Source organism: Coenobita brevimanus, chromosome 79 (assembly GCF_032717465.1).
Source record: "Coenobita brevimanus isolate Jiangsu-jjx chromosome 79, ASM3271746v2, whole genome shotgun sequence".
Lineage (NCBI taxonomy): Eukaryota > Metazoa > Arthropoda > Malacostraca > Decapoda > Coenobitidae > Coenobita > Coenobita brevimanus.
The window spans coordinates 7637810-7663051 of NC_137032.1; the positions used below are offsets into that span (position 1 = coordinate 7637810).

General features: G+C 40.0%; 1 protein-coding gene across 1 annotated transcript in view; it reads right to left on the reverse strand.

The window, feature by feature from the left end:
- LOC145408996 (putative neural-cadherin 2) overlaps positions 1-25242 on the reverse strand; it is a 364003-nt gene that overhangs the window by 200285 nt on the left and 138476 nt on the right. Inside the window, exons 8-9 of the mRNA XM_080279567.1 lie at positions 7376-7551; positions 7015-7161 (exon numbers count right to left, since the gene is read on the reverse strand). Coding sequence (XP_080135693.1) covers positions 7015-7161; positions 7376-7551 — 323 coding nt within the window. The remainder of the gene's footprint in view (positions 1-7014; positions 7162-7375; positions 7552-25242) is intronic.

A 25242-nucleotide genomic window follows, 5' to 3' on the forward strand; every position in this document is an offset into this window, starting at 1 on the left:
ACAATTAGTTTTCTTTACTTTCACCTTACTCGTTCTCATCCTGTCTTTATATGGATATACATTTGTAGCGAATTAGTCACAAAACAACTTAAGAACATTCTCTTCGTATAGGTAAGATTTTGTTGTTCCATGAAAATAAACATGAAAAAGTCTATATTGTCATACTGCCCATCCTCTCTCTTTAAAGTGTTATGATTGTCTATGGATAGCAAGAGGATCATTAAGGCAGACAATCATTTTTTCCTCAGTCAAAAACGTTCCCTTAATACAATAGCACGACAGTCAGATTTGCATCCAAGTTTCAAGATCACAACACTGCTAAGTTATATTGTGTTCGCCACATGCCAAGACAACTATGAGATTTACATAATAACATTCTTGTCTTCTCTCATCGAAGATTTAGTTTTACAGGAAGAGCATTAAACATAAAATATTTTTGTACATCTACTCAGTAGTTCCCATGCTAAAGTAATAAACAATATGAACTACATCAACAGACAATTTTGGCATGGTGAGCGTCAAAAAAAAAAAAAAAAAAAAAAAAAAAAAAAAAACGCGTTTCCCAGTGGTATCATATACATTTTTTTTTTTTTCGAACTCCTGCAACACTTGCAAAGTCCACAGTACCTATATTTCCCTTGCTCATTATGACCGAGTGTTGCGAGGTAACCGACCTTTAACTGGTGAAACAAACAACCTTACTGAGTTCAGTCTTTAATCTGTTCAAGTGAGCGCTTGGGACTCAAACACAGCTTACTCCAGCGGTCCTCCACTGCTAAAAACAGTTGTAGTGTCAGTTGAGTGGGTCTCCAACAAGATATTTGTTACCTTTTTTATCTCATTTGTGTCATGAAATCTCAAACCTTTAAGCGGCATCTTCAGTTTTGGAAATAGCCACAAATTGCAGGGAACTATGTCGAGAGTGGAGAGCCTGCCAGACCTGTGTTATCCTGTGTTTGGCCAAAAAATAATATCCTAGATAAGATGAGATGAGTGGGCTGGAGCATTGTCGCGGTGGAGCTGCCAGTCCGCCTCCTACAACTCTCATCTCATGCAACGCACTGCATTCCGTAGCCGACGGAGAATTCCCAGGTATTACTCTTTAATTTTCGCCTTCTGGAACGTACTCGTAATGGACAACAACTCAATAGTAAAAAACAAAAAACTATCAGCATAAGCTTCACATTGCTTCGAACCTGCCATGCCTTCTTTAGCCTTGGTGATGCCGGTGACTTCCACTGAGTCGACTGAGCTTTCGTTTCTGGGTCATATCCAAACGCCCCAGACTCATCGCCAGTTATTAAGTTTTCATGAATTCCGGATCCTGATTTCCAAAGTTCAACATGTCCCTAACTACCCTACATCAAGATGGAGATATTGCTGCTTTAGTGTCAAGAGCTTTGGCACAAAGTATGCTGGAACTTGGCGCATGCCCAAATATTCAGTCAAAATTACTTGTCCCGAACCTTAATCAATGCTAAATTCATTTTCAGTTTATCTTATTGGTATATAGCGGTTTTCCATCACTAGGACACGCAGTTTCACAATCACTTACGTATTTCTGCTTGTGGAAGGCTTGCAAAAACGCTTGTCCCTCCCCAGCGATATTTGGCCACTTTTTAAACGATTGTATAAGTCATTAATTTTCATCACCAAAAGCCTGTTGAATCTTCCTGATGGTTTCAGATTGCATGTCACAATTTTTTTTTTTTTTTAAACAAGATTTGATGCAGAAACGTTGCTCGATTTTCTTGGTCATCGCGACAACAACGAAAATACAATGTGGAAGAACACGTCCTCTACCACACGCTGCTTGGCAGCAGCTGGGCTTGGCGACATCACTACATATTAGAGAATGCACATAATTGTTCAGGGTCAGGGTCCACAGCACAACGGTTCACAGTCAGGGTCCACCGAGTCGCACCCCTTTGCATCCACTGGTTTACAAAAAAAAAAAAAAAAGTATGGTCAGATAATTTCGATCAAACCTCGTATATTTTACTCTCGTCAGTTACGAGTAGCCGCTCCTCAAATTTCTGTGTATAAGAAATAAAATTCACACAGCACACTCAGATACTAATGTTGATTCTCTCTCTCTCTCTCTCTCTCTCTCTCTCTCTCTCTCACACACACACACACACACACACACACACACACACACACACACACACACACACACGTGAAGAAAGAGAAGCATATTGTGCAACATCTCCCAGATTATAGAGGAATAAACGATCAGATAAATAATTCTCATGAGCAGGGTCGTGCACACGGAGGTTTTGGAGGTTTAACCCCCCAAAAGTGTTTTCTTTTTCCTGTGTTTTTTAGTGAACGGTGTCAAGTGAAAGACAGAATTCTGTTTCACTTCCAAGGTTCTGTAGAGTTCAGTAAGTAAATTACCCTCAGTTCGTACCCTTTCAGTACTCGTCAGTTACAGTATATATGTTTACCGCATTGCGTTACCTAGTTTTGCGAGTAATTTGCCTAAGGCTGAGCCTGTGTATTTATACATCCAAGGGGTGGTTGGGGCTTACTGATCACGTAATGCCACTGAGGGATGAGTGAAGCTGGTCACTCATCTTAAATGTCAGGCTCAACTTGCCTAGCCCCGGCCCCCTACGCTCTTTGTAGGGCAACACAAGATTAGATGATGAATAAGTGACTGAAATAGAGTAAATAAACTATGTTATGAAAAAATGGTGTTTCGTTTTCAACCCCCACTCCCTTTCAAAAGTCCTGAGGACGGCCCTACACATGGGGGATTTCCGTGCAAAAATTAGCAAATCTAAAAATGGAGAAGCGTAAATGGGAAATTAAGAGCAGATGTGAGACGCGACAGAGGTACAATAGGGATATATATTGCCGAAATGTACGAGTATAACATGAAAATAATTAACACATTTTTCAACAAAGAGAAAAGAAGAAAATGTTCCTAGAGAAGCATAATGGAGAAGCAAAGAATGAAACCGACTTCATTACAGTAGATAAGAACAACACCATCACTAATAAGACAGTTGTCAACAAACTGAATGTAGTAAGTGGCCGTAGGATAGAGGGGTGCACAGCTAGATTCATTTTCGGAAGTAAAAGAAAGAAACTTATTAAAAAAAAAAAAAAAACGGTATGCCCAATAAAAACGAAAGAAGACATAGATGTCTTTAACTTAGATATAAAGAACAGATTTCAGGCCGTATGTTAAGCTAAGTGTGACATTGATTAGCTGATCGGCAGACTAACAAAAATGTTAAGGGAATCAGCAGAGGTAGTAGGGAGAACTAATATTTCTAAATCCAGCAAGGATTCAAAGGCGACGCTCGAGCCATAAAAAGAAGAAAGAAGATAAAAGAATGATGAAATAAAAAGAGTAGAAGAGAATAAGCTTATCAACATGAGACAGGAAGAAGATGAACAAAAGAAACATGGAGCCGATTTTTAAAAAGCCATAAAAAAAAAAATTGTAAAACAGGTCGAAAGCAGAATGGAACAATGAAAGCAACAAATTATAAGGCTGAAAGAGAAGAATTGTGTAGCCATTACCTGCAGAGAGAGGATAATGTGGAGAGTTGAAGAATTTTTAGAAACTGTACGCATCAAATATAATCGTACCAGTAGTTAACTTTTTAGCTGTCACAAGTGAAATACAAGAGGGAACACCAGATGAAGCAAACATTATTTTAAAGGTATGAAAAGAGGAAAGGCCCTATGAGATTGAATAGTAGCTGATTTACTGTCGGATGAAGAAGCAGAAGTTGAAAATCGGCTCAGTCACCTTTTTACTCAATGTATAAAGAAAGAAACAATCAAAACATGGTGTAATGAAATAGTTATTCTGATTTACAAGAAAGGCATTTCAAAATATCTTAATACCATCGATCTATCAGCTTATTATAAACTGTTTACAAACTCTTCACGAAAGTCCTTACTAACAGAATAAGAAGGGATTTAGAAGAAAACCAGCCTCGTGAGTAGGCAGGACTCCAAGTTCCGGAACGGGTATGCGACTGCTGATGAGAAAACTACAGACTATAATAAAAGACTCTGCGTAGGTTTTTAGGTTTACAAAAAGGTTATCAACTCAGCGAGGTTCATAAGAATATTATGATTTCCTTGAGGGAACAAGAAGTAAAGGAAAACATTGTAAACTGCTCGAAAACATATATACAACAAGAGGTCTGCTACAATTATGTAAAAAAAAAAAAAAAAAAGAAGGATCGAGAAAGGCGTGAGTCAGGAAGACAATTTAACCAAAATTATTTACAACATATCTTGAAAGCATTTTCAGAATGGTAGAATGGGAGAACAAAGACGTAAACATATATGGAGAAAACTTAAACCAATAAGATTTCAGATAACATTGTCTTAATCTCAGGAACTGCAGTGAGTGCAAGAAGTGGTAAACAAAAACAAAAACAAATCAGAAGTCGAGCTAAAGATGAACCGGAATAAAGTAAAGCACTATTTAATCCAAATACACCAAAGTGCTTCATCAAAATAAATGAAGAAACTTGAAGCTGAGGAGAAGAATTACTTGAGGCAAATACAGAAACTAAAGAAAGACACGAACTAAAATAGACTCATTACATTTGAACTGAAAAATTTCGTCAAACACTGAGACCTGAACAGTAGCTTGTCATGTATGAAACGAAAAGTGTGTAACGAATATATTATTATCCCAGCTATAACGTACGGCTGTGAGATCAGGAAAATGGCAATAACAGTGGAAAACAAACTGATCTGTTCTCAAAGGACAATGGAAAGATTACTTTTGGGAATATCCTTGAAAGTAAGAGATCAACTTGGGCGAGAGAGCATACTAAAATCAAAGACATAGAAATTATAAAAGAGAAATGGGGGTGGGCAGGGCATATAACAAAAATAAGGGATAATCTACGAAACAAAAGCTGACTGACTGGACTCCAAGAGATTACTAGTGTAAAAGAAGAAGGCCAGACAGGAGGTGTAGAGATGGGATAGAGAAGTCTGCAGGCAAACCTTGGCTCAGCCAAGGAATCTGTGGAGAAGGTCGGGGGAGGCATTTGTTAAGCAGTCGACTTGCAGTGGCTGATGTTTATGATGATGTTGATAATGATGATATATTACATGGCTGCGATATTAATGTGTACTGTTTATCTGTAAAATAGTTGGTCGTTTGTACTTAAATGAAGGCATTCCTTGAATGCTCTTTGTGATCAGTCCGCCTCAGTCTTGACTTTTTGTTGGTGACCTTAAGCATAATTAAGGTCTGGCACTCATGGAGAAGCAAATTATTCTGCTCTTGTGCATCCATATGTGTGTGTGTGTGTGTGTGTGTGTGTGTGTGTGTGTGTATGCGCGCGGGCACGTCCGAATATACCTGATAATAAAATGCAAGTTAGCTTTTCCGTTACTGTGATGTCCTTTGGCTTTATCATTCTTGTAACAACCAACTGAGTCATCCAATTTGGGGTTCAAAGTGAAGTTTCGAAACATTTGCTCTTACATCCATCTTTGTGAAAGATATCTCATATGCTGAATCAAATCCTCTAATGACCGCAAAAATAGACTGAGAAGGGTATCTTCGGAGATTAATAATTAATTTGAAAATATTACCTTGGAAAGTATTTTAAAAACAAAGGCAGAAGACCATTTTAAGGATTTGAATTTCATAACAATCAGATTTTACTGATCTACCAGAAGACCCGCCGACACGTCGTAAAAATCCCCCCGTTAATAGGCTACCATACACCAGTCCTGTATGAGATAGTCCTAGCATGTATTGAATATGGACGGTGGATGTTAGCGATGAAGTGGTGACATGTAGAGGTGTATGGTATGGAGGAGGACTATTGGGCCTTGGGAACAGACTGTGAAACCTATGCCCAAAGTTGGACACATCCCCCCCAAAAAAAAAAAAAAAAAATGGAGATAGGAAACAACGAATGTTTTGCTTAACACACGAGCAACATCATCTCGGTTATGATTATCCTTATTCGTTCCTGATACATTAGCCAACAGAGAAATATAATCTCGTTCAGTTCAGATGTATTAGGATGAGGCCCCATCCACTCACTTTATGTAGATGTGCTGTAACTGAGAGACGAGGAAAATAGCTTCTTGTGGCTCAGATAACAAATTACTTCGTTGAATGCTAACCCAGCCTCATTTGGATCATAATTGTTAACATCCAAGCTAAGGATGGTATTTATTGTTCTTATGGTACCGTTCAGGAACCGATGACTGGACACTTTCATTAAAACTGTATGGATTACGTAGCCTATTCAGGGTTCTTACACTGCTGACGGGGCAATAAAGGACTGGACATTACGCAGAGTGGACATGACTTAGCTTTAGGTCGGTTTTAATGTGATACCTGTTGGCACTACATCAACCGGCCTATGATTGCATTCATAAAGTAAGAAGCAGGAAATATATTGACATTGCGCGAGCATTTAATACCAGTAAGTTAAGTTTTACCGTTGTTATAATGCATTATATAACCCTTTTAAAATATAATAATGTTCGGGTAGACTGCGATAATTATAAATAAGGCAATCGGACCTCTGATCACTAGACTCGGGATAAAGTTCTAATGTAATCAGATGCAAATATGCTTTATCAATCAAAAGTCGATCTTTGTGACACATCCATTCTAGCGCGTTGAAAAGTTCCTATATGTAGCCTACTTGTGTAAATATGCTGTTGTGAAAATATACAGATTTTCTATCAGTGACGCATATACATAATTCTTTGTTCTTCAATTAACCGTCAAATTTCATTTCGTTAAGGAACTGAACGATGGACGATAGGCAGATAGAAGACAGACACCAAATAGCAAATTACGCGCGCGCACACACACACACACACACACACACACACACACACACACACACGCACGCACGCACGCGCTCTAATTCTATTAGCACTATTGTATAATCGATTACAACCACGCCAGACTGATACCAGCCATCCGATCTCGTTTGCAGGGTGATTGATATTGTTCGAGCTTTCATGATTTAAACTGTGTTCACGCCTCACCTTATCTGTGACTTGTACCATAAACCTGAAGCCCCGTCGGTGTCCTTCGTTCTCGTAGTCCAAGGGTCGTTGAGCGTAGAGGTGGCCTGTAGCACCCTTCCCCCGCACCTCAAACATGTCCCATCCCCACCCGCTCTCCTCCACCACCTGGGGAATCAGAGACTGACTTATTATTAAAGGTATACGTCCCATGAAACAAATGTCCTGTCTTTTCTGGTCGAATGAAGTACTTTAATCCTCAATCATATCAGTCTTCCATTTATGCATCTTCTAGGAACTCATAATAACTTTAAATAGATAATAGTGATTTTGTTCGACTATTCTTCTTACTATCTATTTATTGGTTTGTGCGTCGCCTCACCCTAAACATAAAAGTGTTGCTGGTGTCCCTGTCTGTGACGGATAACTCGAGTAAGGTGGTGTTGGAGGGGGAGGCGCCTGGGACAGTCTCATCCACCTCCAGCTCCCATTCTCGCCGAGCAAGGCGGGGCGAATTATCGTTTTGGTCCCTCACATTTACCACCACTGTCCCTGTACCTGAAAAAGAAAGAGAAAGAGAGACTTTATAAATAAATAAATAGATAGATAGGTAGGTAGATAGATAGATAGATAGATAGATAGATAGAGACAGACAGACAGACAGACAGGCAAACAGAGACAGAGAGAGAGAGACAGAGGGGGAGGGTAAAATAATATCAGATTTAAATAAGTTAACAGTACAGAACCATGCGTTGTGTAACTAGCGGAAAACAAATTGAACTTTTAAGTAACTGAAAGGCAAATTGAGATGGAAAAGGTGTAGGTATGTAACACTATCGAGGGAAGAAACTTGCGAACATAGCAGACTGAGCTGTGGCAGTCTGGCCAACGATAAGTAGACTGACACAGGCTGATAATTATGTGTAGTCAAAAAGCACTATTCTAGAGAAAGCCTAAGCATCGACAGCAGGTTAGTTACTATCAAGACGTCTTGTAAAGTTCTCACACGTAAAACGCTTTTTAGTTACCTGAAACTACTCTGTCTTAAACACCGCCAAAGTTCGTGGTCCAGCCAAAGCAATGAGTGGTTGGTGGTCCACCAAAGTGACCGGCACAATTCGAACTTAATACATATACTACTTCCTCATGCAGCTGATATACTGCACATCCTTTATCTCGTAAATCCTAAACAAACTGTAAAATACGAGTTACTGTATGCTGATTATCTCCAGGTCGCCAGCTATACTGTTGTGTGAACAATGACAATGAAGGAACAAGCTTTCTCCACAAGTCATAGTCACGCACACGTATATTATTATGTAGCTGTGAACAGTACTTACATCCATACCGGTAAATGTGACATACGGCCCAATATCAGTTTTCGGACAATATTTTGCCAGGATTCACGAATAAAACTTTGTCAAAGTTCTCCCTCAGGTACATTACATTAGGACTCTCATGTCAATCTCTACAATAATTTCGAAGTACAGTATACCCATCCATTCATTATAAGGAGTTCACTGTTTTTAAAGTATATATTTCCATTTTCTTAACTCGTAGGGATATAATACTTTACCAAGTACACTCTGACAATAATTCAAAGATGTTTAACGTAATGGGAAAACTACTGTTTTACTACAGCATTACATTACTTTACGAAATCATTTCGTTAAAACTTTGAATGTACACACAACAAAAAAACTATCGTTACACCTTCTGCGCGATATAAAATGATACACGAATGAAGGTTTTTGGTAACAGCCTCCTCCATTGGTATCCCTGCGTGTGTTTGTTGCATATTTATTATAAGCTATATCCATTGCTTCTCTCATGCATATTTCTACCTCGTCGTATTTAGCAACTCACCCACTGTCAGGCTTACCAACCCTTGCGAGACAGCCAGGTTGTTCAGTATGAAACACATCGGACCCCCCCTGTAACGATAGTTTTTTTGCTGTGTGTACATCACAAAATTCTAGGCACGTCTCGGCATTATTGTCAGCACCAATTACATGAGATATGATTTTATCATCACAATCAGTGTCCTCTGGCAAAAGAGCATGAACATAAAGCCTCACCACACTAGGCTAACTACATCAAAACATAGATAACTTAGGAGACTGTTGTAGTTGTTATGTAACCCCGATCTGGCTGAGCAGACAAATCAACCACAGGCAAACAATTGCCTCTGCAGGGCCGTTCTGTGCAGTGAACCAATGTACCCTTTCGGCAGACAAAGTTTGCCACAGTGAGGCAAGAGAAAGAGTGTGGAAGTTTGTTTCCCAGATAGATGCCACATCTTTTTCTCCACGCAGCTAACAGGGACACTATAGACGGCTCCTCCACATCGCCCCGTTATTTGGTTATATGCTTACCAACCAGCATTGTAAATGGTTTCCTTGGTTACAGGAAACCATTTGGCTAGTCACTTAGTGTAGACTCATCTAAAGAGGCCAAAAAACGATATGAAGTGGCAGGAGGGATGAGGGAAATAGAGAGGCGGGAACATACAGAAAAAAAAAATAAATAAATGTAAAGAAAAAAGTAGGCAACACTTCAAAATATGTGTGGTTGACGGGCGCCCCCACCTGCCCCCACAATTCGGGAAGTTTTAACGTAAATTACAAACGCACAAAGTTTTATGCTCGTGCAGTTATTTTATAATCGTGTTAAGAAATATTGCCAAATTTCAACAGAAATAGTTCCAGAAAAGCTGATTCGATAGACAATATTAACAGCGATAATTTTTGTAAGATTCAGAGGACATACGAGTACTTGGTAATAGAGCTCTGCCGTGTTTTTATTTATGATCCAAGATACCAGGCCAGAGGGCAATGGTGCCAAACAAGAACTGATACACCAAAGAAGGGGGCCATAATATTTTGTGAAATAAATACATGTACTTTATCATTTTATCCAGGCACTTTGTTTTAAGACTCAGTATCTAGGATCCCAAGGGTTGTAGGGGTATGATGATAAGGGAATGTTATAAAGTGTTTAAGGGGATGAGGAGAGGATGGGGAGAGAAGTGCTGGGTCGGTGGAGGGTTGTGAAAGTCGAGATGGGGCATTCGGGTGGAGGGACTGGGAAGGTAGGGAGACAGAAGGGAGGATGGGCAGAGTAAAGGATGGATAGGGACGGGAGGGGCTAAGGAATGTGAATTAATTGCTTTATGAATCATTTGCACAATATATAGGCGTTAGTTTTTGTAAACTGATTTCTTGACGGAATGGCCTTCTTGCCACAGCCATTTACGAATATATTTTTGTGTGAATTGATTGTTCCAAGAATCTTGAAGGTTTTCATGATTAAAGAATAATGCTTGTTCCATTTTACTGAACGCTTTGCGAATAGCTATCCTTTTTTTTTTAATGCGCGTTTGTGCGTGTATTTTGTCCTTGTTTGTATTTCAGGATTATTACCACCCCAGATACGAGAAATAGTATGAACTAGGGCTACGATGACAATATGTAGATCATATACATTATAGTTTATGCAGGTTTCATTAAAATATTTTAATGTTAACATCCGTCCACTCTACACTAAGAAGTATGTACTCTCCATACCAAAATCAACGTCCCTTTAGTTTAGCTTTTCGATTATTTATGGGAGGCAAAATATTAGCATTACTTTTATTTCGTATAATGAAGTACCTTGTTAATCAGTGTATAACCAGAGGAAATTTTCTCTTAAGGGAGAAATTAGAGCGTCCTTGGGTGGGGGTGGGGGATATTCAAGAAGTGTAGCACAATACATTAAGTGGTAAGTGCTAAATTCAGCTGAACGTTTCCTCAAAATGAGAAACATCTTCCCTCTCGTGTTTTACGGATCAGCATCATAGGCTGTTATTTCAAGTATTAGTTTGTGCCACTTTTTAGTTACTGTTACTCCCAGTCCTTCAAACATGCAACAGGTCAGCTTTGGAACTGTCTTTGTCTCGTTTTCTACTGACCATGACCTCCAGTCTTCCAAACTCAATGTCCAGGCATCTCGAGATGAACAGATCTCGAGTTTGGTTAAGGTTCTGTGTAGTTAATCTTGTTTTTATTTTTAATTGGAGGAAACAATCTTACGGGCTTCTGGTCTTTGGTTTCTTCTTCCTTGCACTAAAAATGTTTGTAACGCGGCTTGAGCTGTGCAGTGTGGTCATAACGCCCGTGCCTGCGACCGACCCTGGTCATAATCGTGCAAGTTCATTTGTCAGCACAAGCAAGTAATTTTCTGTGCTTCTGGTATTTGAACTAGAAGAGACAAATGTCGTAATGGGATGACGGATCGGGAAAATCGACTGATAAAAGGTAAGAACCCGTGATGTTGACTACATGAATTATTATTGAAAAGGGTCAAGAACCCGAGGTTCAGACTTCACATATATTCTGAAAGACCAATCCGTTAAAAAGTGTATGCAGAAATATGAGGGATAATAATATTGTACATGTCTACATTATGTCCGGCTAACCCAAATCAGTTACTCTAATATAACGTCTGAATGGTATATCATACACATTTTTAGTTTTACTTTAACCTTTCTCGACATTATATTTTCAGCACATTTGGTTTTAGTGATTCATATATACTTTGGATTTTAAATATATTATTCGTATAATGGAAGCTAATAATATGAATCAAAATATATTAAGTCCAGCCTAAGCCGGTACTATATACAAAGAAAAAATGAAGCTGATAGTTATCATAATGCTATTGCGCTATATTTGTATTAATAGGGTCATCGTACTGCACTGTGATTTAGTGGAACAAAAATATTATGTTGAACAAGTTATATGCAATTATATGCAAGTCTATCTATCTATCTATCTATAGCCCGACGCCCTAATCCCGCAAAGGGTGGCCGCAGACAAAACGCCTCCAAGTCACTCTGTCACCCACCATTCGACTACCCTCCCCCCAACTCACCCCCCCCTCCCTCATATACCTCTCAACTCCATCCCTCCACCTCATCCTCGGTCTACCCCTCCCTCTCCCTCCCTCCACCTCACCTACATACACCCTCTTAGTCAGTCTTTCATTCTCCATTCTCTCCACATGTCCAAACCACCTCAGTGTATTTCTCCTAATCTCTTTCTTTATAGGCAAGTTATATGCAATTATATGCAATCACTTAAATTCTTCAGTGAAATGTGTAGTTCGTTTTTGCACCGAAGATAACTGATCAGCCGATTTAGGTAAGATGAAGTTAGGTAAAATTACCATACGTATGCGAGTGAATTAGCTGGTTAGCATGCTGGCCGAAATATTTTCCTATTTCAAACACTCAGGTTTGATCATATGTTGGCTTTAATACTTATTAGTAAAGAAATTGTTAGTAAAACAATGCAGATTATTTAATGAGATTCACCATTAAAGGAGAGTGAAAAAAAAAAAAACATACCGAGTCATTTTTCTATCCCAAGAGCTTTTCACATGTAAATAGCTGTAGGCATATGGAAATGGCCTGTACCACGCATATATAATAAAAATAATAATAATTAGATGCAAATGACGGTTATTGTAATGGAGCTGATGGGGAAAAGCAATGCAGAGGATAAAAGTTTAGACGGAAGGGTTATACTTAAGCATGAAATGATCAATTAAGCAGTGACTGTGACAAACAGAAAATCATGAGATACAGTATATGCATCATGAAGGAGACCATCATCAAACATTTGGACAGTTTAGAAGAAAAGTTAGGAAAACAGAATAGTATGAAGACACATAATGTATAAAACAACTCGACGGAAGTACTGTAGAGGTGGAATGATTTCTGGAAAGGGAGGTAGGCTAAACCGTATCTATCAGACTGGAATAGTAAAAAAAAAAAAGAAAAAAAAAGAAATACCCTACCGAGTAACTTAAGAAATCATTGCATAGTGTTTGAATGGATATGCAATAATTAGGAATGTGAAAACCAGAGAAGTACTGAACTAAGCTGGAAGTTTACTATAAGTCGCGGCTCACGACTTTGAGGTTGTCATTATCGTACCCTGGCAACCGACCATTCAACAGTGTATCCGATTTCGTATCATATTATAATACGAATCATATTATTCTACATGAATATATTATACACGAATATTATTATACACAAAATTGATATACACAAATCACAGGCAATCATATTATACACGAAATCGGACGCACTGTTGACGGATAGATTACCAGGGCACGATAAGGACAACCTGAGTCGCGCGCCATGACTACAGCAATAACAAAGACAGGAAATGTGGCGAGACTATGGGGGAAAGAAAACTATAGTCAGATGGACTGGAACTGAGAGAACAATTGTGACAGTACACACATCTGATAATCTATATTTACCAGCATGGTATGCTGGTCATGGCTGGATGATAGGTGTGGAACGAAACTGCTGGAAAAATTGGAAGTGTGTTATTGCATCCTTCATGTGTTGACGCTGCAAAGGATGTCATTATTCCACCAGCTTTGTAAAGAAACAAAGCAAGCTCCATGCTAAAAGTAATTCCGTAGTAACTATGCATTTATATGCATCTTGCAATATAAGTCTCGGATCATATGTTATACTGATATATGAACTGAGGTGCACATTATCAGGATATACTGCTGTATAACTCCTGACTGGTGGGCTGGGAGGAAACATACCATGGAAGTCTTTAATTAAAGTATGCAATAATATATTCACTATGCTCGCATAAATGCAAATCTAGATAATTATGTTCCACGATTTTTTCACTAAAGTCATGGCATAAGGAGGCTAAACCATAATATAGTTTAGCCTATACAATAAGGATACTGTATCTTGCGTTCTGTCATTAGTTTTTATGAATTCTCACGTACACACATATGTAATACATCCTACGTAAAAACAACAGCATAGAATGGGTTAGCGATGGGTTTGGTTTATGAAACTGAAGAATCATTGAAAATTCGCGCACTGTTAGCGTTCGTGTAGCGTAATCTCGCCCAATCTAGCTGCTAAGGTAAAGAGAGATGAGGAGGTAGCTTTATACCGGGGAAGCTCTGGGCCAAAATGTGTTTCTGCTTGCGCATGATGTCATGTCATATCAAGTGTTGCTATTTCAATGGTGGCGTTTTATTCAATTATTAATCTAGTAAGTAAACTAATACTAAGAAAACTAGTGCTATCAAAGAAATGTGTGATCATTTGCTGCTCTTTTATACTTACTGTATCTTTAATAAGTGTAAAAACTAACTTTCCTACTTAAATTTGGCATGTCTTTCTCTCTCTGACTATCCTTCTTCGATCCCCCTCCTTCTCTCTCTTCCTCTGCATAGATGTAATATTTTCTCTTTCATTTATTCAGCATCCCCATTTCCCGTCTATTTCCTCCCGTTTTCTCATCTCCTTCCCCCCCTTTCTCTCTCTCTCTCTCTCTGATTTGACGTGACGTCACGTCATTTGTGTGAGCACGAGACAATGAAACTACCTCCCCAGCTTTCTTTAACCCACTGTGTCCTGTCGACGTATGGGTACATTGCAACATTTTGCATTTGCCAGTCCCGATGACGTACTGGTACGTCGTGCAATTGCAAGGTCCCTAATTTGCACAATTTTCAATTTTTGCCCGTGATTTTTTGTACATATACACGTGACACCTTCCTCTATTCCTCTACAGGATGCCAAGCAGGGACAATGCCTTACACCGCATAACCTCCCCCTCCCCCCCCACAGGCCATTGTCTCGGCAATTCACCTGTTACCAGTGACCTGGCCAATAAAGACATTCAGGGCCAAAGTGATTCCCCAATTGATGACAATGTGGATGACAAAGTTTACGTAGCATTAGAGGAAGAAACAGTCAGAAATGATGGTCAGGTAATGTGGCAAAAGAAGGTCAGGTATGGTGATGAGTTAGTGAGTGAAACAATGCTTATAATGCCTATATTACTTTTTTGAAAACCAATATACTCTCGTACTATATATAAATTTGTACCAAGTAAATAAATAAATACTGTTTATGAGTGGTGTGAAATAGTTACCCTCCCATAGAACTCATTTTCTTTGGTGCCAGTCTGTTAGAAAACCCAGTCAGGTAAGGAGGTACTGCTACCTGGATCGAGTATTCTGAACCTCAGGTGAGCGATTTCTCTATGAAATTTCGAGGTTTCTCACCAAAAGCGGAGGTTTTAGCAAAAAATTTTTTTTTTCGAAAATACCTCGTGATTGGGGGATGTCGGAGGTGTGAAATAGCTCGGGACGTGACGGGTTAACTTGCAGGCTACTGTCACGGTATTTGCCAAATCCGACAGTCCAGTTTTTTTTTATGGTAATGATAATGGGCGTACAGGAAAGTCTGACAGCTGAACGTCACCGTTTGGCCGCCTGAACTCACAATTTTTATTGCAGGACAGAATGATGGCAAGACAGCACACTAGTACACGCGGAAATAGTAACATAATGGAATAAGGAAATCAGAGTGAAGACTGGGTAATAAGATGAAAGAAGCAAATCATATTGAAGATATGGAAGCTCCCTGAGGAAATGTAGGGCTTAAAAACAAACTCACTGCACCTGTGGAGTATGTGTGAGAGAATATAAAACGTTTGTGAGACAGTAAACAAACTGCAAAACACTATACAACGTGGAAATCCAAAGCCTTGTTAGAGTATCAAGGTCTTTGGGGAGAATTTTTCTTTGAGAATTCAAGTCCGGTACTTCCGTGAAGAATTAGAAAGCCTGACTGTAGTCTATAATACTCCTTTGAATATAATACTATTTTATTGAAAGTTGTCGATTCAGTGACAGTAATTTTATGACATTTGCGTGTTCCAGGCATATTCTTATATGTGTCTTGATGATTTGGCTACAGTTCACGGAATAGCAAAGTCAAGAAGCTGCCACTCAAGGTCAGTGGGTTGTTGATACTCAGGGTCAAACATCTACACTCAAGTTCAAGCACTTAGCACTGAAGATCATAGTCAGAGGAAGAGCACTCAGGTTGATAAGGCAACACACAATCAAAGCAATTCGGCAAGGACATAATGCCGATTCCATGATGCTCACTCAGGCACACATAGTGCGGAAATTTGGGGGACTTTGCTCCTCCTGAATAAATTCCTAGAATCACCACTGTTATTATGGTGTTATTGTTGTTGCTTAACCCTGGTCTGTCTGACCATGCAGACATGTCGACCACAGGAAAGCAACTGATTTTGTGGGGCCATCCAACATAGTACAATACACAGTGCGGGGATCCGGTGCCCTATTATGGTGGAGTGTATCGCACCAGGACCAGACCAGTGCCTTCTCACAGGGAGGTGCCGGGAAATATGAGGAGCCACAGTTGCTTCGCTCCACCCAGAGTAAGCAGTCCCACAGAGCGTGAGCTTCTTCTCAGTGCTGGGAAGATTGTGTACTAATGTTTAATGTCCTGAGAAATTTATGTAGCAGTGATGTGTAGTGGTATAGTGACAGTGTATAATATTATTGGTGTGGTGGAGTGGTAAAGAAATGTATGGTGGAATAATAGTAGTAAATGGTGTAGGTATGGCGGCCTAACAATGTGCAATGATATAACAGTATTGTGCAGTGGTCTCGTATGGTCATGTAACAGTGCTGTGTGTGTGCGTTTTTTTTTTTTTTTTCAAGAAGGAACCAAAGACTAGAACCCCGCAATATTGTTCCCTCTAAGGAAAAAAAAAGATAAAAGAGAGCCAAATTCAAGATTCGTTCATTTCGAAATGCCTGGACACACTGCGCTTACAAGACTGCAGATCACAGAAAGCAGGAAATACAGAGGGAGACATTTCGAGAGCTGACCTGATGCATACATGGTGGACTGGGAGTAACGGTCATCTCATGCATTAGAGTTGGACAGAAAAGGGATGAGAGTTTGCTGATAACAGGTGCTTCGTACCCACTGCAGTGGTGGAGGAATGCAAGCACACAACACAGAGGAGCAGTGGGCATTGAAGTAGCGAGGGAAAAGAGATAGAGATGCAACAATGCGATGAAGAGACAGAAGTTGAAGGGAGCCGGTAAGAGGAGAGTTAATGAGATAAGTCTTTGACTCGGGTTGTTGAGAAGAGCTGTATGTGTGGAGCCTCCCCACACATGAGAGTTGTACTGTATACAGGGGTGGGAAAAAAATACTCTATATAAATTCAACAACTCTGAAGGGGTACGAATGCATGGAGTTGGATTATCACTCCTAATCTCTTAGAGTGGATTTTACAAGAGAAGTAATACGATCTTACCAAAGTAAATTCCGAGAGAATGAAACCCCTAGTATGTTCAGAGATGATGCACGAGTGAATTGGATAGTGTTAAATATTTAAGGATACTCCTGTGGTAGATGTTCACTGGTCGAAAGACGTAAGAGCTGACTTTTTGATGCATTAAAAACGACAAGATTACATTTACCTCAATCAGAGATATGAATCAAGTCAGACATTGAGTTTGCCATAGCCTTATCCCTTGTTCGTTGAAGTGTTTGCTGAGATGGATGCTTTGGTAACAGATGGAAGGATGAAGGATGGAATCATCAGTATATGGGCAGATAGGATTAGATGAATAGAAGGAAGAGAGTTGGTTACAGGACAGGACCTTGAGAAACACTACTATTGGTAGCTCTTGGAGACGAACGGTGGCAATCCACAACAGCAGCTATACTGTAGAATGACCAGAAAGGAAGCTAGAGATGACGGCACATAGGATAGAAGCCCTAAGAGGGCAATATGGAAATCTGAGATTTATGCCAGGCTTAGTCGAAAGTTTTTCATATGTCAAGTGAAATGGCAATCCTCTTCCCAACGTTCTGACAGGAGGATGACCAGGAATTTGAAAGGAAAGTGAGATCACCAGTGAAGAGTCCCTGGCGGAACCCGTACTGACGACAGGAAAGAAGGTTGTGATGGGAAAGGTGCTTTAAAATTTCTTTGCTGAGAATGGATTAAAATATTTTAGAAATACAGGACGTTAATGCAACGGGGCGATAGTCAGGGGGCTGGGGTCACCATTCTCTGTGACAAACTGAATGAGAGCAAACTTCCAGCATGAAGAAAAATTACAGGATTCAAAGTTAAAAAGTTTACCTAGGCAAAGTGTAAACACAGAAGCACAGTTCATGAGAACAACAGGAGGGCCCTTATCAGGCCTATATGCCATAATAATACTGAGATTAGTGATAACAGAAAACATATCAATTGAATTTTTAACGTCAGCCATGAGGAAGTCAAAGGAGGGAAAGGGATTGTCTAAAATGGAATTGGAGGAGAAAGGTTGAGCCAAGAGTTCTACTTTATCTGTAGAAGACACAGTTTCAGAGCCTTTAGAGTAGAAAAGAGGAGGAAAAGAGCATAAAGTAAAGTTGTTTGAAAGGATTCTGGTAAGGTGCCAGAAGGAATAGGGAAAATTTGAATGAGACAGTTTACGCATTTGGTATCAATGAAACTATTTTTAGCCAAGCGAAGGACAGATTTAACACTGCTCCAGGCAGAGACATAAAAGATATGAGATTCAGGGATGGGTTGATTCTGGTACCTTTTGTAGGCCTTCTCCTTGTTGAGGACAGGATAAGAACAAGCATGATCAAACTTTTTTTTTTTTTTTTTTTTTAAACAGTCACAGGATACGAGAATGGAATGTATACTTCCATGTCCGAGGGAATAACCTCTGTAATGAGCGCGGTGCATTCAGATGGCACTCGGCGATGGATGCCATGATCATTCAAGGGAAAATCAAAGAAATACCGCCTGAGGGCCTCCCAATCAGCGGCACCAATGTGCAACAGCCACCGTTTCTTAAGAGGGTCCACAAAACTTACTGGAGCAATAGGACAGGCTAAGGTTACAAGTTTATGATCGGAGGAGTCCAATAGAGAGAAAATAAGAGCACAAGCAGAAGGATTAGTTGTAAGGAAAAGGTCAGGTATGTTGGACCTCTCTCCAAGACGGTCAGGAATACAGGTAAGGTACTTTACAAGCGCTCTACTGTAGGTCATTAAGGATAGAAAATATGTAGGCTTGTTAGCTAGGTGGATCACAGAAGACGAGCCAACGGTGGTGGCGATCACTGAAATCACCTAGAATGTACATTTTAGAGAATATAATTGATAGAATGTGTTCCACTTAGTAGTAAAATGGCCAGAGAATTTTTCATTGTAGAATTAGGGATAAGTACACTGCACAAATATACTAAGTCAGAGAATGACAGGATAACCAATGCCAGAGTTTTGAGAAGATTCAAGGTCATGAACACGATAGCAAGATATGTTGTTCCGAACATATACACAACAGCTACCTTTGGTTTTGAGGTGGCGTAAAGTAGACGGACACAGAGAATGGTCGTGTATGGTATGTTTTTATAACAGCACTGTACTGTATGGTTGTTTCTGTTGTTATTACAACCCCAGGAACATCTCGCTATGAATCTATTGGACCGCTGAAACTGGCGACTTTGCTCTCTCCTGAAGGTCATTTGTTGAAGTTACATTCAACGACTTGCTCATGTGGTGAGGAAGTGTCATAGGGTGTCTGGGCTGCACTGTACTGTGGGTAAAGTGGAATGTTTGTGACCTGTACTTTGTGCTTTTTTTCTTCTTTTTTTTATGTGTGTCCGACTCTGGGCATAGGCTTCACAGCCTGCTATCATGGCTCAGCAGTCCTCCTACATACCATACACCTCTACATGTCAACACTTCGGCGTTAACACCCACCGTCCATATTGAATACATGCTAGGGCTGTCTCATACAGGACTGGTGTATTGGTATTAGCGGGGGTATTTTTACATGTCGGCGGGTCTTCTGGTAGATCAGTAAAGCCTGATTTAATGAAATTCAAATCCTTAAACTGTTCCCTGCTCTAGCGGGGATTTGAACCTGGGTCCGTTAGAAAGTCAGGCCACCTCTCTACCGATTGAGCCACGCTTATATTGTACCACTGATAGGATAGGGTGATGACTAAGTGAACCGGAAGTCGTGTCACTCTGGGTAGGGAAGTTCCTGAGAGATGTATGTATGGTGGTGGTTCTTGAAGGATACTGTTTGGCTCAATGTTTTGGCTGGCTGTGGTGGCTGTGTGTTTATGTATGTATTTGTGCATTGTTATGTAGGGTGGATGAGGGTGATGTTGTTAACATACTCTATGAAGTGTTGAACAGTTGTTTGTCTCTGGTTGGTCGGGCTGATGCAATATGTAATTACAAGGGTAGGGTGAAGCTTGAGGTGAAGCAATGAACTGTCTGCTTCTCATATTCATATGATCATTGTAGTAATTTTGTTTCCTTGTGTAACTGGCCGATGTTGCTGGTTTTGGTGCATTCTGTTATTATCCTTAAGACCTTGATTTGTATTGTAAAAGCTTATCCATGTTTGTGTTCGTGAAGTTTGGGGCCCAGTCTGGGTTAGCATTATTTATGGATGTTGTAATAAAATGGTTGTAAACACCTTTCAGGGATTCTATCTGCTCTCAAAATGTGCTTGTGAGTGTCTTCAAGGCATCGAGTTTATTAGATGCCATTGCCCTGATGTTACCTGTGTGATGAGAAAAGGTCACGTGTGTGACCATAGCATGTCCAGGAATTTGGGGTCGTCTTTCCAGTTGGAGTGGTTAGTTAAAGATGGGCACATGTGGATGAGCTTGAGAGTCATGTCTCTCTGAAATGAAGAAGATAATGGTTGATTTGGTTTGTAAAAGAATCATTCTGTTTTGTCTTAGCCAGTTTTCTAGTGGGCTGAAGTATAGCTGGAGGTGGGTTGATGCTCACTGAGATTTAGAATGCTGTGATGCTATTGGCAAGTCGTTAGCATGGGACAGTACTGGTATTGAAGGGGGAGAGGCTGTCAGGTTGTGGAGGAAAAGGATGAATAGTCAAAGAAAAGAGCTGAACCCTGTGGGACGTTGTTGTATCAGTCAATCATTTCCTGTGGCACCCCACGGGATGCACAGGGCCTCGATGAACTCTCCACCAATATTTGTCTCTTGCCATCTTCTTCAGGTTCCACCAGCATTCCTCTCCTGTTTCTCTTTTCATTGTCCTCAACCAGGTTTCCCTCGACCTACCTCTACCTTTTCTTCCTCTAGCAGTCCACTCTGGCACATCCTGTATTAAACTGCCTTCCCTTCTTTATAATGTGCCCCAGCCACTTCCAGCGAGACAGTCTCACATATTCATCAACTGGTTCCACTCTCGTAATATCCCTTACTGTTTCATTTGTAACCCTGTCTTGCCACTTTACCCCAAATTCTTTCTCAGTATTTTATTCTCAAATCCTAATACTTTCTTATCTATTGCAACTGTACTGTTCCATGACTCGTGCCCATAAATTAAAATTGGTCTAACCACGTACTTGTGAATTTTTACTTTAGTATGTACCGAAAGCATATTATTATTCCAAACACATTTCAACATTCCAACAGCTCGCCAAGCCTGTCTAATTCTCTCATCAGTTTCATTGTTTAATGATCCATTAGATGATACAATCGTTCCCAGATATTTAAAGTTTTCTACATTCTTCACCACATTATTCCCAATTAAACAATCGATTTGGTTCTCCACGTTCATATTAATAATTTCAGTCTTTCCACAATTTATTACCAATCCCACTTTTTTTCCTTCCTCCACCAGATAATCAAGCACCCTCTGCATCTCGTAAATACTTCCGCAAATCAGTACAATATCATCAGCATAGTCCAAATCCATCAGCTCCTTATTTTCTTTCCAGTTAATTCCTGCACCTGTTCTCCTTACAACCTTTCTCATAATATAATCCATAACCAAAACAAACAGCAATGGCGAAAGAATTCCTCCTTGAATCACTCCTGACCTAACTTCAAATGGATCACTCAAAGAACCACCCACCATTACCTTACAAAAAGTACCTTCATGCAGGCTTCTAGAAATATTTACAAACTTTTCTGGTATACCATAGAATTTTGAACTTTGTCTTTAGTAGAGTATGCTACCTGGGAGTAGGCTAGCATACTTTCCACATGTGATACGTGTGATACATGTGATCCATTCATTCAATTAATTTTATCAACTTAAAACTCATTCATAAAGGCGTAGGAACCCCTTGGAATCCCGAGTTCACGATGGAAGTGTTCGGGTCCAATCGGTGAACGCCTCAGTTACGAAATCAATTTTAAAAAGATTTTCGGTCGTAACAGTGCGTTTTGTGGCATCAACTCTACCAATAAAAAAACGGAAATTCCGTGTATAAAAATATATCAGACGGAAATTGTGATCACAGGACACTCGCCGTTCGTCAAGCGCTCACGAAGCACACTTTACTGGTAAAGTATGATCGTATATCAGTGTTATGTATTAGCACTCTGTGACTGTGTGGTATGGGCATAAATGTGGCGTGGTAGTGTGGTATGATGGTGTAATAGTGTTATATCGTATGATGGTAGAAATGTGTTGTGTGGTGGTGCAGTATGGTCGTGCAGTATAGTAACATTGTGTGATGATGTTTAGTAATGTGATATGCTGATGTAACAGTGTTATGTAGTGGTGTGGTATGGTGGTGTAAAAGTGCTGTGGATGGTGGGTTTTATTGGTATATAGTGTTGTGTACTGATGTACAGTATACTCAGTTTCATGGAGTCTGACGCACTGATTTTGCCAGCTGAGGACAGCTGGATTTGGTAACACTGCGTGATGCTCTCGGGCGGTGATTGGTCAGTTTCCGTTATGTTTGAATGTGCACCAAATTGGCCTTGTATTCCAACCAAGAACTTCATTTATTTGCTAGATACCGGATTATACAGATTCAAATTAAAGCAATGATATCTGGAATGATAAATATGTGCCTTTTAAATTACCAGAGATAAACCTGAATGACATAAGTAACAAAACTAAGTAAAGTCGCGACTGGACGCATACGGACAACAGTCAGTGACTGATTTATTTGCTTAAATTCATTTCATTATGTTGATTTCGTTCACACTGCAAGCGGTTTTATTATAGCAGCATACTTCAACTATTATCTTCTCAAGGGGTTTGTTTTTATCTTCCTTTCTTCCACCATTAACAAAAAATTTCGGTTCACTACAGTGATGTAACCCATTACTTTCCCGGCTCCTCTTTGTCGAGGGGACAGAGATACAACATGCTTGAGGAGAGGGTGCATGGTGGCCAAGGATAGGGTGTCCGTTTGCCTGTCTGTCTGTCTGTTTCTCTTATGATATTTATGAAAATGTTCAGGAAAATCAAACACCAAACTTATTAATGTAAGAAATAATTTTACTGAATCTGACTATGAATACAAACAAATGCAGATTATTTAAAGCTACTGTCACCTATGAAGGTGATGAAAATATGTATGTACACTATATATAGTGTGAATAGCATGTATTGGCCCAAGTGGTGTGTGTGTGTGTGTGTGTGTGTGTGTGTGTGTGTTGTGTGTGTGTGTGCTTTCACGTCATAATTATTAGAAGGTAAGTTAAGCATATCTAGGGTAAGGTAGTATATTAGTAGATGAGGTAATGAAGGGCATGGTGTAGACTGAAGACTGTGACACCTTATAGTAGTGTTGAGAAAAACATTCGAGCCTTCAGAGGACCTTGGAACCACCTTGCCATCAACGTCCTATTTCCCGCCAGTCGCTAACTCTGTTCGAATGTGTTCAGTTGCGACTTTGTTTTGTTATCAATATCGTTCAAGTTTATATATAATAATTTAAAAGGCATGTGTATCATTAAAGATATGATTGCTTTATTTTATATCTATTATCCCGTATCTTAGAAATAAACGAGGGCCTTGGTTGGAATACATTCAAATTGGTGCATGTTCAAACACAACGGAAATTGACCAATCACTGCCCGATTATTGCACAGTGTTACCTAATCCACCTAAACTCAGCTGGCAAAATCAGTGCGTCAGACTTCATGAACCGCGTATGGCATGGTGGTGTAACAGTGTTGCGCGATGGTGTGGTATTGCGGTATAATAGCGCATTTGGGGATGTGGTATGGTGGTGTAATAATATTAAGTAGTGATGTGATGAGGTATAGTTGTGCAATATTGCTGTGTGGTGGTGTAATATGATGCTGTAACTGTTTTTGGTGGTCTGGGACCACGGTGCTGAAGTATGATGTGATCTGTCCGTATGTGTATAATGTTATGTTCCCGTCTCACACTGCCACAGGCTCCAATAACAGTAGTTCAGTACAGGAAGGACACTGCCGAGTGAGTTGTTCGTTTTTTTGTCAGCCTTTCACCTTTCCATTCGGTTCCCGCAACGCCCATCTCAGCAGTTACTTCAGCAAACAAGGGATGAGGCTATGGCACGTCTAATATCTGACTTGGCTCGTATCTCTGACTGGGGTAAAAATAATCTTGTTTTTTTAATGCATCAAAGACTCAGTTCTTACACCTATCAACCTGACAGAATCTTCCACAGGTGTACCCACTAATGTTTAATAATATTCAGCTTAATCCTGCATCATCCTTGAACATGCATGAGGTTTCATTTACTCGGGACTTATCTTGGAAAGATCATATTACATCCCTTGTAAAAAATGCTTTCAAGAGATTAGGTGTGCTAAGCCGACTCCATTCCTTCTTTACCCCTGCACAATTGTTGACTCTATACATGGGTTTTATCCGCCCCTGTGTGGAGTACAACTCTCATGTGTGGGGAGGCTCCCCACATACAGCTCTTCTCAATAGGGTGGAGTCAAATGCTTTTCTTCTCATTAACTCTCCTCCTCTTACTGACTCCCTTCAACCTCTGTCTCTTCGCCGCACTGTTGCATCTTTATCTCCTTTCTATCGCTACTTTAATGGTCACTGCTCCTCTGAACTGTCTGCATGCATTCCTCCACCTCTATGACGGGCACATAGCACCTGTCTAGCAGCAAACTCTCATCCTTTTCTATCCAACTCTCTAATGCAAGAGTTAACCGTTACTTCCTGTCCTTCATTTATGCAACAGGTCAACTCTGGAACTGTCTCTCTCTGTCTGTAGTTCCTACTTCCTAGGATCTCCAGTCTCTCAAACGCAGTGTGTCCAGGTATCTCGAAATGATCGGATCTTGAATTTGGCTCTCTCGTATTTTTTGTTTTGTTTTTCTCTTGGGGGGAACTGTTATTGCGGGCTCATGGCCTTTGGTTCCTTCTTCCTCGCATAAAGAAAAACAACAGCAAGATCAGCTCATGTGTTGTAAATACTGTAAATGCTGGCTTCTTAAGCTGGGTGTCTTTATTTTCCAAATAATTACACATAATGCATGCCAACTTCACTTCACTGTTTTCACAAGTACCGGAGCTATACAGTCTTCACGAACTGCACTGACGCTGAACTGACA